General features: G+C 42.6%; 1 protein-coding gene across 1 annotated transcript; it reads left to right on the forward strand.

The window, feature by feature from the left end:
• Positions 1-383: 383 nt before the first annotated feature.
• Khdc1b (KH domain containing 1B) lies at positions 384-3212 on the forward strand. The gene is made up of 3 exons (NM_001113187.1): positions 384-864; positions 1003-1185; positions 1630-3212. The coding sequence occupies exons 1-3, from the start codon at positions 765-767 to the stop codon at positions 1725-1727; spliced, it is 381 nt and encodes a 126-aa protein (NP_001106658.1). The 5' UTR covers positions 384-764; the 3' UTR covers positions 1728-3212.
• Positions 3213-13843: the final 10631 nt, after the last annotated feature.

Raw genomic sequence — 13843 nt, forward strand, 5'->3', positions numbered from 1 at the left:
GTCCTGGAACTCAATCTGTAGACCAGACTGGCCTCGAACTCAGAAATCTGCCTGCCTCTGCCTCCTGAGTGCTGAGATCATAGGCATGTGCAACCACTCCTGGCTCAGTCACTTTGACTGCAAAAATGTGTTTTACATTTGTTTAGTCAGCCATCTTCCTTATCTGGCTCTACATTTGGCCTGCTAGTACAGTTTGGAAAGTTCTTTTCGAATGGGGAAAGTACTGATTGGTCTTGAATTTCATTTTGGATATTACATCAGCTCCTGTCAGGAAGTAGGAGTGTGTTGGGGGGTGGGGGGAGGTTAGCACTCACCTTTAATCTCAGCACCTGGAGAGATCCAGCAGCCTGGTCTACTTAATGAGGTTCTGGGCAGCCAAGGCTACATGAGGTCCTGTTTCAAGGAGGGAAAACCATGTAGAGATCTTCCTCCTCCAGCTCATTCATTCCTCACCAGCCTCCAGGGACTTTTCTACTCCATGGTCTGTAGATCTGCTCCAGAAATTTTGACATTATAAAGAAGAAAATTTTAGGTGTTTGGACCTTCAAGTGAAGACTCAACATATTATCTAAGAGTAATCACAGGGAGTTTCGAAGAGAGAAGCTAGAGGCATTTGAGTCTCCTCCCTAAGGTGGGTCAAAGCTTGCTCCTTGGGAGTGAGCATACATATATAGCTCCTAAAGCCAGAATTGCCTTTCTACGGAGCAACCAGCTGTCTGGAATTGCTTTGTTCTAAGGCAAGTAGGCGTCTACAGGAGACAGGAATGAGTGACCTCCGCAGGAAGGGATGGTGGAATGTGCCTGACTACTTCTACAGCCCACTGGTGTTTGACATGGAAGAGGACCAGGAAGACTACATATTTGGTAGGTGGCTGTTATCTTCATCTTAATTTCCTTCTATCACCTTAGATAGAATCTAATCTTCAAGACCTCCTGTTTACCCACCCCACCCCCAACCAAGTGCTGGTGTTTCACGTGTGCTATTACCTCTTCTGTGAACAGGCCCTGATGATGAATACCTTCACACCCTGGAGGTCCACAGCAACACCCTCATCCAGCTGGAGAGATGGTTCTCACCCACAGGCCAAACCCGAGTCACTGTGGTGGGGCCACTTAAGGCAAGGCTGTGGGTGATGGACATGATCAGAAAAGTGGGGAGTAAGAACACTCTCGATAAAATTAAAGGTAGGCATCCTTAACAGGATCCTGGTGGAGGCCTTGGTGCCTCATTGTTTGAAGATTTATTTACTTTATGTATATGAGTCCTCTATCTGTATGTACAGCTGCCTGCCAGAAGAGGGTATCTGATCTCATGAGCCACCAAGTGGTTGCTGGGAATTGAAATCTGGACTTCTGGAGGAAATCCAGTGCTTTGATGCCTCTTTAGGGGTAGCTGTAAAGCACCATACCTCCTGAAGGGCCTCTGGGTCATCTGGTAAACCAGAGATTACACAGAGTGCAGTATTGACGGGGAAAGAAAGCATAAAGTCATATAGGTTCATGGGATGATGTCAGTGAGGTAATGGGAAGGCATGAATGCATTATGGGGTTTGGGGGACCTGGGTGGGATGATTTCTTCCCCTGCAATATCCTTCTGAATGTCTTGTTCCTCTTGCATTCCCTTCTCAGGCAAGTTGATGCTACTCCATATCCGGAGTCATCCTCTGACGGATCAAGACCTGCAGATTCATCTGATATCAGGGAGCAGTTGTTGGTTCCCTGATTGAGTGATTGGACTTCTGTGTTAGTTCTTAGTTACTTGACGTTTCCTTTGACAGTTGTTTGGGGTTTCTGTTAGAATTTCTTGTATTCATAATTTCACAGATCTTCTTTGGTAATTTCTTTGGGAAATCAGCCAGTGGGGGTAGGGGAAGGAGGTTCTTCATTAACCTTTGAAAAAACAGGTGAAAGATAGGTAAGTTTGATTTGGAGGACCTTACTGGCAATTTCAGGCAGTGTAAGATTACACACTTCTAGGTGTAAGATTCTGGCAAAGGTATCTAATGAAACACATTGCTGTGACACGTAATGCCTTTGATGTTGGTCTCTTTTCTTTGTCTACACTAATCCAAAGGAGCTGTGGAATCTCTGGGCAAGGCAGTCTCCAAGGGCTGGGAAGTGTACATTGTCTCCCGAGAGTTATTATTAGGGAGGTTGGAGTGGAAACAAGATATAAATTGCTTCTCTCACATCAACAGCACCTTTTGCTATGTTAGACCAGGAGGGTCTAATTAAAGGAAATTGTACTTAAAAGTGCAGGGGTGCCTAGCTAGACTACTGACCCCCAACCTCCAGCCACTTTAGGGTTTCAGAGAACAGCCTCTCACTGGTTTTGAGGTTTCTTATTGGAAAGGGTTAGGGTTGATAGAATACAGCTGTGGAGATTATTGGCTGTTAGCACCTGGGTAGAAGAGTGGGGAACTCTGGTCTCAAGGCTGCCTATGGGGTAGATAAGTGGAAAAAGAGTTATCACCTGTGTCTTGGAGTTTAGCAAGGCAAAGAGGTAGGTGTACATCAGTGGGCTACAAGTTTTGCATATTCTGGAAACTGTGGTTTATATCATACATTAGGCTCTGGAAAGAAACTTATTCTTGTAAGGTATTGAGATCTAATGACAATGAATGATATGTGGATCCTGATTTGGGCTCTCAACTGATTTGAGTGGAAAACATTGGTTCTGCAGAGAACTTTCAGTAGACTTAAGATTATCCTAGTCTTAAACACTGACCAGTGAGAGGTGAGAAGATTCAGGGTCCTGATGGAGACAAGTTTTAAGTGGACAGGAAGGTCACCTGGTGAGCATGACCATGAGCCTTCAGCACTGTCCCTGAAGCCTGAAGTTGGGGGAGGGTTAAAACATGCTTTCTGAGATCTATAAATTGACAATCAAGGGTATTGGAATTCCTTAAACATGTTCTCTTCACAGGGCTCTTCAGCCACTTGTGTCTTACCAGGACACCATTTCCCTATTCTAGGAGAGGGAGCAGTGTCCTGAGCAGAGTATTACCACAGGGGGGTGTGCTGAGATGGTTGATATACACTGGTCTGAAGCTACCAACATAGTTCCCTACTTTCCTTGATCAGTAATTAAATAATTTGATTGGTTTCAGAATAGTAACTGAACCTGACACACTCCATTTTTTTGTATGTTGATTGTTTGGTTTCTTTCTTTCTTTGGAACATTAAAGTTTGTTTTATTTATCTTTGTTTTATTTGCATTGGTGTTTTGCCTGCATGTATGTCTGTATGAGGATGTCAGATTCCCAGGAACTGGACTTAGAGAGTTGTGAGTTATGTGTGGGTGCTAGGAATTGAACATGGATCCTGTGGAAAAGTAGCCAGTGTTCCTAATGACTGAAACATCTCTACTGCTTCCCCCCTCCCTTTTTAAAAAGAGTCTCACCTTGAAACTGGGACTATTCATGAACTCAGTATGTAGTCCAGGTTGGCCTGGAACCCCCAGAGATCAGCCTGCCTCTGTCTTTCAAGTGCTGAAATTAAAAGTATGCATTACCACACACAAACTATCTTCCTAAGAATAGTGTTTGTAGGGTGGGCCTTTGTGCCCTTTCCCCAGCCTCCAATAGGCTAAACAAACAAACCTCTGATGGTTTTACAACCTGGCTGGATCTCTGTGCTTTGCCTTGCCACCTTTACATTTCCTGTGAAGCCTTGTGGCAGACTGCCTGTTGAGCTTACTTTCCAACTCAATTCAGCTGAAACAAAGGGTGAGTCTGTGGGTTTTGCCTATATAAACACAGAGCTGAAAACTAAACTTTGAGCTATGATCAGAGAAGCTTTATCTTGCCTTCATTCTTCTCTTGTCTCATGTCCTATTTCATGCTCCGCCTCCCTTTCAGGTGTACCCAGTTCTCCATGGCTGCTGAACAGCTACAGGTCTAATCTATCCCAGATTCAGTCGGGAATGGGCATGGTTTTGACCATTCTGATCACACACTGTGATAGCAATACTTGAGGAATTATGCACTTGACTTGCATTGGTTTAATGAAGTGTTGGAAAAATACATTTCTTCTGTATTTGGGGGAAGTGTTTCCTGTCCCCTTCCTGTGTCCCGGTGTAATTAAAGAAATGTGTTAGCCGGGCATGGTGGCACATGCCTTTTATCCCAGCACTCGGGAGGCAGAGGCAGGCGGATTTCTGAGTTCGAGGCCAGCCTGGTCTACAGAGTGAGTTCCAGGACAGCCAGGGCTACACAGAGAAACCCTGTCTCGAAAAACTAAAAAAATAAAATAAAATAAAATAAAAATAAATAAATAAAAAATGTGTTGATTCTCTGGCCACTGTCTTGTGGACACTGAGGAGATACTGTGCACACTAAGCAGTGTGGTCCTGAAAGGGTCCCAGCAGAGTGTGCCAGAGCCTGAGAGCTTGAGGGTGGAGTCAAAGAGTCAATGCTTTCTCCGGGTCAAGAGACCATAGACCATCACCTTCTTCTGCATGTAGAGGGAAAGGGCTTCAGAGTTCAGTCGATTAGTGAAGGCACTAGATTGGCTATCAGTCAATAATTTAAGAAGTTATATTCTCCCACCCTACCCTACCTTATCTGCTATGAGTTTAGGATAGAATATAAGATGTGACTGCTCCTTCCTTGGGGACAGCGTCTGTGTCCGGACACTGAATGCTGACCTCTTATGTCTCTGGTCCAAAAAAGCCTTAGCAGGACAAAAAGGTTAGCAGGATAAAAAGGCACATGAACAAGGGGAACAAAATCCCCAAAGGGCTTGTAGTGCTTAAGCAAAACTCACAGGACAGGTGGTTCACTTAGCCTTTATCCTAAGCACACAAACCTTGCTTGAAAGGCTGAATGTTGAAGGAAGCACATCTTTAATCCTCGCACTCAGGAGGATCCCTGTGAGTCTCAGGACAACCAGGGCTTCATAAAGGTCTCAAATAAAACAAGAGGAAAGAGAAAAGAAAATATAAACAAGCCTAAGGGAGTTTAAGACAAAGAGAAAGAAAAAAAAATGATCCTGGTCAAGGTGGTTACCAATACTAAATTGTACCTCACATATCTATGCAGTGAGAGATAAATGATTTGGGGCTGGAGAGTGGGTCAGTGTTGAAGAGCACTGGTAGGTCCATTCCATAGGACCCAGGTTCAATTCCCAGCAAACACATGGTTGTTCAAAACTCTCTGTAGCTCCAGTTCCAGGGGAACTGACACCTCCACACAGTCATATTGCATGCGAAACACCAATAAATGTAAAATAAAAATAATTTAAAAAACATATACAATGAAAAAGAAAAGAAGAAAGAAAAAAGAAGGAAGGAAGGAAGAAAGAAAGAAGTACCTTGCTAGAGATGACCAAGCATCAGGGAACAGTACAGTATAAGCAGGCCATCTTTACATCGCTGCTTCAAACATCCATGCACTAGGCACATAGAACGCTCAGACTGGGATTCTGAGACCTGCATTGCAGCCTGGACAAGAATGTTGATTTGCTGATGGTTGCTGTGAAATGTCATCGGAGGAGAAAATACCCTTTCTGCGTTTTGGAACTCTCCAGGCTGCCCTCAATCTCGGAGACCTGCCTGCCTCTTCCTTCCCAGGGCTAGGATTAAAGGCATACACCACTAACCCTGACTTTATTTCTTTTACTTTTGAGATTATGACATAATTACATCATTTAACCCTTTCCCTCCTCTCCAAAACCTCTCATATGCCCCTCCCTGATCTCTTTCAAATTCATGGCCTTTTGCCATTAACCATCCCTAAATGCATACACGTATATACATATATATTCCTAAAAAAATCAGTTCAGTCTGTTTTTCCTCTACCACTTTAGCCCTAAAATATGAAACTATCAAGTAAATAATAAGTGCCACCAGCCTGTTGGAGCTAGGGATGCAGAGTAGACTGATCCACAAACACTGATCTCATAAGAAAGGCAGGGAGGGTGCTGGCTTGGTGGCACAGGCCTGTAATCCCAGCCCTGGGGAGGTTGAGGAGGGTTGATTTCTGAGCTGGAGGCCTGCCTGATTTACATAGGAAGTTCTAGGACAGCCAGAACTGTGTAGAGAGACCCCAATCTAAATCAAAAGAAAAGAAAACAATCCCAAAACAAACATGCAAGCAGATAGATGTAGGACCCAGCCAGACTTTCCAGCACCTGTGCATTTATTCATCCCTGGTCTACTTTTCTAGACCATGCTCAGTAGAGTTCCTGGAGAATCTTATGTGATTATTTAGAATCAAATTAGAATTTCTGGACACTAAAGATTATCTAATTGCCATGGAAGACTAAGCCAACATCAGATTGGTTGGATTTACTGGGGAATCTCTGGGCATGGGTCCCTTGCTGTAAGGTGTATCAAGGGCTGGGTTCTAGGTGTGAGTATATAAACCAGGGTTTGGACCCTCCTTCATACCATTCTGCAGTCAGTTGCCTGCACTTGCCTTGTTTTGAAGTCAGGGCAGTTTCTGAGCTGGAAATGTATGTGGCCAGAGAGAATGCCTGGTGGATGATCCCAGAAAACTCTGAGGCCCCATTTGTTTCATTTATAGATGGGGACCAGGAGCAGTGCCTTTGCTTATACCTTCTTCCTCATGATTTCCAACCTTCTCCTGTTCCCCTGTCTGTTCTAGGTTCCCAGCTGTTGTGTGACATTATTTCTGGGGAGGTGTGAGTAAATAACTACTCACCTCAGATGGAGACTCCCCCCCCCAAAAAAAAAATCCCCAAAAGGTCAAAACAAAGCAAAGAAACAAAAAGAGCAAAGTAAGGAATCCATGAAGCATCAGTAGAACTTGGAGGACCACTTAGGAATTTTTGGGCTTCCGAACTGTAAGGATAGGAGTGAGGGGTAGGGATAGGATGGGAGCAGAAAAGACAGCTCCATCATTACAGTGCACTCTGAGTCTCAAAAGCTGGGGACTTACAGCATACTGATCAAGCTGCAGGCGGCTCAATAGGTTGGAGGGTGTTCCTGTCCAGTGGCTTAGTTGGTCTGAGCCTCTTCGGGCAACTCAGTTGATCTTTGCTTTTCTGGGATCCTGTGAACTGGGTCTCTTAGGAGCTCTGTCTGAGAGTGATTTCTGGCAGTCTTTACTGCTTACATACTTTTTGTTTTGTTTTGGTGTTTTAGATACTGTGTAGTGCCTCTGTGGATAGCCTTAGCTGTCCTGGCACTGGCTCTGTAACCAGACTGGCCCTAAAGTCAGATCTTCCTGTCTCTGCCTCTGTGCATTGGCATTAAAGGCATGTGCCACCACTGCCCAGCTTGCTTACATAATCTTGGGGAGGTAAGAGTCTAGTGAATCCAGTTAGTTTTGAAGGATTTCTAGTAATTGTTTTCTTTTGTCTTAGGGGCTTTCATGCAGGATGGATTGTTTAACCGCCTTTGTCTGTGAACCTTTTCTTTTTTTTTTCTGTCGTTGTTTATTTTTTGGTTTGTTTGTTTATTTATTTATTTATTTATTTATTTTGAGGCGGTGTCACTCTATGTAGCCCTGGTTGGCCTGGTACTATCTATGTAGAGCACGCTGACCTTGAAGTTAAAAGGATTTGCCTGTCTCTGCTCGATTAATGCCAGGATTAAAAGAGGGCTCCACAATGACTAGTACTCTTCCTTAATGTCCTGTGTCATTATTTCTTCACTCCAAAAGAAACTTTTTTGTCTTGGAGAAAACCACTACACAGTACCACTCTCACTATTGAAGCCTGATCATAAAGCAAATGCTGGTGACTGATATATCCCACTGCCATTTCTTCTGTGCACAGGTCATGGAGACATATACCTCCGAAGCACTGAGGAACACGGCAACACCCTCATTCAGCTGGAGGGTTGGTTCTTACCCTCAGGTCAGCCTCGAGTCACTTTGATAGGACCATACAGAGCAAAGCTGAGGTTTATTTGTATTATTTTTAGTATCTGTGACCTGGAAGCTTCCCACCACCAGGCCTGAGGTACGTGACCTTGGCCCTGTTGCCATTGTTGGGGATTGACTAGCAGCCCGATAATAGTTGACTGGCTATAAATGCTCACTGAGCTCACAGGAGTATCAGGATCCAGATGTTCCTCAAAATCCATTCAAAGAGAAACAGCTTTAAGTTACAGCCCTTTTTATTGCACGAAGTCCTTAATGTCATGGGGAGTATGAATAGATCACCTGGCAAGGCGAGGATTTGGCTGATGTCCCTCTCTACTGTGTTTCCAAGGGAGTCTTGGTTCCCTGTCTTGAGCCTCACTTTGCCATTGGTTTATGTTTTGTCCCCAGGCCAAGAGATGGTGGATCATGTTTGGAATCAGCCTCTGAACAGAGCCGACTTGGATCCCGCTCTCAGAGTGCAGGCATACAGCTGAGGCCTGTCTCCTGCTGTCAGGATGAAAGGCACCACCTGGAACTGATCTCCCCTGGTAAACTAGGATGTGAGAGTTTTCACCAGGGACTTGACATGGTGCACTGTCTGTCACTAAGGTGTTCTGTCACATAAGGCAATTTTGTGATGGCAAGCATCGAATAAAGCAAGCTACCTAATGTCAAATGCCTCGTATGTGGTAATCTGTCTCCTTGGGAGAAACTTATCCAACCCAGTATCTCTGCCAAGTGTTCCTAGGTTTGGGCTAGTGATACTGTCTCCTCGGAGCCTAACCCAAAGAAAGGGTGGGAAACAAGATACAAATGGCTTTTTTTCATATGCTGAAAACACAGGTTCTGCAGACCAACCTCAGAAGGCTTGGGAGTCTCTTAACTTGAAAATACAGTAGAGAAGAGTTGGGTGTAGAGTATAGATGGAGAAGTATGTTTGGAAATAGGCAGGGGGGTCAGTGCATAGAGCCTGGTTAAAACAAAAACAAAAACAAAACAAAACAAAAAAAAAAAAAACTGGAGCAGCCTCTGCTATCCCTGACTGTCAATCATTTTGGGGGTGCTCCTGGAAAGTGAATTTGGGGATCCACAAATAAATTAGTGACAAGAATTTCCTAATTCTATTCAGAATAGCACTATCCTTCTATTGATCTCCATGCAAATGCAGGCTGAGCATTTTTTTCTTTTATTAATTGTAGGCATATTATCCCTCAGGAGCCTTTATCGTACAAGGACTCTACCGCTTCAAACTAGGAAAGAGGCTTCATGTCTTGGACCAGAATGCAATGGAAGAAATTTCAGAAAATGGTTGAACTTGGTACATCTTCTGGAGCTAATCACATTGATTTTACACTGCCAACTGCTGAACAGAGATTAGATCAGTTTCACAGAAGATAGACACTTGGGAGTCTCACAAGAAGAAAGCAACCTAACTACTCTCAAAGGGGAACATCATTTATTTTTTATTTGATAATTCCACATTTTAGGGGGTCCACGGATAAACTAGTGATAACAGTTTTCAAATTCCATTCAGAATTAGAAGTAGCGGGAAAACAGCTGGCTCTTTAGGAGTGCCTGTGTGCGTGTGTAAGAACAGTCAATGAACCAAGAGGCCATAGATTTGAAAGAGATCATGGAGGGCTTTATAGGAGGGTTTGGAAAGAGGGAAGGGATAAAATAATATTATATTAACTATATTATAGTCTCAAAAGATAAAAGAAATAAAACCAGGTGTGCACCTTTAACCCTAGCTAGCAGAGAGAAAGCAAAGGCAGGCTGGTCTCAGAGTTTGAGAAGAGCCCAGAGATTTCCGGGCCAGGGCTACAGAAAAGGCAAGTTAGAGTTAAAGGGATCTACCTGCCTCTGCCCCCGAGTGCTAGGGAGTAAAGAAGGGCTCTGCCATGACTAATTCAACCTATTTTATCTCTTCCTTAACATTCTTTGTCTTTATGGCTTCGGTCCAAACAGAAGACCTCCATCCCCACCCCAAAAGTATAAAAGCTATTATTTTTTTTTCTCCAATGAAGTTTCACACCAACCATTGCCAAATCAACATTTCCTTCAGGCTGCAAGGCAGGTTTCTAGTTCGAATTGTCTGTGCCGTGTTAGTGCCTATGTGTGTTAATCCCTGAGGTGACAAAGCAGAGACAGCTGATAAGACTGTATCTTTCTCTGATGCTTGGACATCTCTGACAAGATACTGAATTCTCAGTGAATAGGTTTTATGATCTCCAAAATAGCAATGAGAATAGAAACAACCTTGGGCAGTTTAATTTTTTTTTTTTCTCTTTCTCTTTTACCTTTTTCTTGTTGTTATTTTGAGACAGGGACTCTATGCAGCCCTGGCCATCCTGGAACTCACAGGGATCTGCCTGCCTCTCCCTTCTGAGCAGTGAGATTAAAAGCGAGCGAGCGAGCGGCACCACCCTGGGCCCCTTACTGCCTTTTTCTGGCTGGGTTTTCCCTATATCCCTAACTCTGTTGGTTGAGGCGTCAGCCAATCAGATTGCATAATCTGTGAAGGCGCTGCCCTAAGAATTTACATTTGACTGGTGTTGGTTTCATTAGGCGCCAGGGAAGCATTTTTATTCATTTGGGAAGAGGAGATCATGTCTCCTTCCTGTGTTAGAAGTAGTTAAAGATATGTTCGCATGCAGCTGTCATGAGGACTATAAGAGGAGGCACCAACAGTATCCAAGTGGGGAAAGGAGAGGCAGGAAGAGCGCGGGAGCCTGATGATGGAGTGCGGCGGAGGACACTTTGCCTTTATCTCTAGTTTTGTGCGATGGGCTTGGAAGTTTCTACATTTGATTGGTTTGCTGCTTTTGACTTTCTGAGACAGGGTTTCTTTGTGTGGCCCTGCCTGTCCTGGAACTTACTCTGTTGACCAGGCTGGCCTCTAACTCAGAGACCCTCTTTCCGTTGCCTCCCAAGGACTGGGATTTAGAGTGTGTACCATCTCTCTTGGCTTCACTAGTGTTTTCCTAAACACCATATCCCTGTTCTTCTTTCAGCAAAGGTGTTAGTATATTTTACTCCAAATGTTCCATTACTTTTTGTAATATAGCTGGTATAATATTGGGCAATTTTTTTGTTTTTGTTTTTTTGAAATATTATATAAAATTTCACTTTGAGCTTACAGTAGTGTTCCAGTTTGCCTTTTATTGCTTTCATAAGGACCATGACCAAAAGCAAAATATACATTCCAAAAGAATAAGTTTTAAAAAAACACAACAGGGCTGGAGAGATGGCTCAGTGATTAAGAGTATCCTTTGATCTTCCAGAGATCCTGAGTTCAATTCCCAGCACCCATATGGTGGCTCACAACCATCTATACTGTGATCTGGTGCCCTCTTCTGGCATGCAGGTAGGTATACATGGAGAAAGAGCACTCATAAATAAATAAATAAATAAATAAAACAAAAAACAAAACCAAATTAAAAAACACATAATTTAGAATTAGATGAGTTATAAGGGGAATTTTTTACAATTAATATAAAATTTTAAAATGTTCCAAGATGTGCTTGTATCAGACTTGAAGCATTTGAAACCAGGGAAATAATACTGATACCTCAAGTCCAATACCCACCACCCCCATTTTTTTTTTTTTTTATAACCAGTGGTTAAGACAGAATTGTATGTTTTTATTTTAAGTGGTAGGTTTGAGGTACTGTGAAAGTAGTTCCAGAAATGCAGCTTTTAAATTTCTTTAGTTAAAAAAAAAAATGTGTATAGGTGTTTTGCCAGCATGCTCAGTGTGGGCCTAGTCCTCCTAGAGTCCAGAAGATGTTGTCTGATCTCAGAATTGGAGTTTCAGATGGTTGTGAATTGCCCTTAGCATGCTGGGAACTGAATCTGGATCCTCTTTAAGAATAGCCAGTGTTATGTGTGTGTGTGTGTGTGTGTGTATATATATATATATATATATATATATATATATATATATATATATATATATATATATATATATATACTTGTTTGTTTTAAGATGGGGTCTCATTGGTTGGCCTGGAGCTTGCTATGTAGTCCCAGGTGGCCTCAAGCTCACAGAGATTTGCCTCGCCAGTGCTGGGATTAAAGGTGTGCCATCACACCGAATTAGTCATTGCTCCTAACTGCTGGAGCCATCTTTCTAAGCCACTAGAAGCAGTCTTATCTCAAAAGATGACAGAGCAACCGTGGCCCTCACATGTGATGGTTAGTGTCCTCACTTTGATAAGAATCACCAATGAAGTCAAGCCTCTAGGTACATCATGAGAGATTATTTAATATTTGGACCTGTCTCTGAGGAATTATGTTGATTAGCTTAATTGAGGCAAAAATATCTATTAAAAAAAAGGTGGGTTACACTGATCCCTAGACTTGGGTCCTGGGCCAAATAAGAAAGATAAAGAAGGCTGAGTCACAGATTCCCTGCTCTCAACCTTTATGATTTTGTATGTGACTTGACTGGCCACTTCAGCCATCTGCCATCTTCAGTTCTCCACCATGGTGAACTCAAAGAACTGTCACCAACCCTTCAGTTTCGTTGCTTGGCAGGCTGTAGAAGATCCTACACAGTTTTGGAAGTTTGCAGTTGAGAAGCACTCTTCTTTATCTAGCATCATTAAAGCCATGGGCCTTAGGACCTAGGTAAAATATTAAGGCCTAAATGGAATGTTAATAAGGCCTAGGTAACTGTTACCTACCTGGCTAGCCTGCCATTATAAGGAAACCTTCTCATTTGTTTCTGCTGTCACTAGGAAGCTTTCTACTGTCAAGATTGATTACATAGTCTGTTATGTTCCGTGCCCGTGGTGGAAACCAATGGTGATAGAAGTCAGTAGAACTGTTTTGTATAGTTATGCACTATAAGCTTGGACCCAAACTAGCTACCCAACAGCACCTATGTATAAGCTTTTATGGTATGTGCCTCTATAAGCTGCCCCTGGGATGGATCCCCAATTGCACCAGTAGAAGAATCTATTTGGAATAAGACTTCCGTTTTGAGTAGTGGTCTAGTAAAGATTAAGTTCCCAAGACCTTTCTGGGAACATCCTACTCAGCAGAAAGAGACATGTGTGTGGGTAACTAACATCATGGTTGGCAAGTTAAGATGTGAATGCTAGGCAAGTCCCATCCTGGTAGATAAGTTAAAACATGAATATTAATTAACAAGGCAAGTTCCCTGCCACAGTTGAATACCCTAACCAATGGGAGCAGGATAAGTGTACAACAAACACATATTCCTAAGAGAACCCTCCTGTCCCTAAATCCTGATTGGTGAAGTAACTTGGCACAGATGTTTGTGGATTTTGGACTTAAAATCCCTGTAGGATCTTAACTCAGGGTTCAGTTCCTGAATCTGGGTCATGGCCTTGGTCAAGTCTAAGGATGTATGTTCAATAAACTATCCCTGTCTGACTGAGATAGGGGTTTGTGTGGCTTGTGAGTCGATTCCTGGACCCTTACATAAGGATGTCTTCCTAAGGATTTTATGCCTCTGTATTTAGAAGTTGCAAGATTCTGATTTCCTTGAAAATTTTTGAACTCATAAATAGAGTTTCCAGTAGTTAAAAGTAATGGGAATCTTTATTCTTACTGATAGTTTTGTTGTAGTTGTTGGGTTTTTGTTTGCTTGTTTGTGTTTAAACCAAGCGTCTCACTATGTAGACTTCCACCTCTTGTCTTATTCTTCAAATAGCTAGAACTGCAGGCATGACTACCATGGCTGACTTTTTATGTTTTTGGTTTTGCTTTTTAAAGATTTATTTATTTTTAATTTCTTTTGTTTTTGCTTTTTGTTTTGATTTTAAAGGATTTTTATTTATTTTTTTAATACTTATTTATTTATTTATTTATTATATATAAGTACACTGTAGCTGTCTTCAGACACTCCAGAAGAGGGCATCAGATTTCGTTACAGATGGTTGTGAACCACCATGTGGTTGCTGCGATTTGCACTCAGGACCTTTGGAAGAGCAGTCGGCGCTCTTAACTGCTGAGCCATCTCACCAGCCCTGTTTTTTGTT

The sequence above is a fragment of the Mus musculus genome, chromosome 1, assembly GCF_000001635.26.
Source record: "Mus musculus strain C57BL/6J chromosome 1, GRCm38.p6 C57BL/6J".
Lineage (NCBI taxonomy): Eukaryota > Metazoa > Chordata > Mammalia > Rodentia > Muridae > Mus > Mus musculus.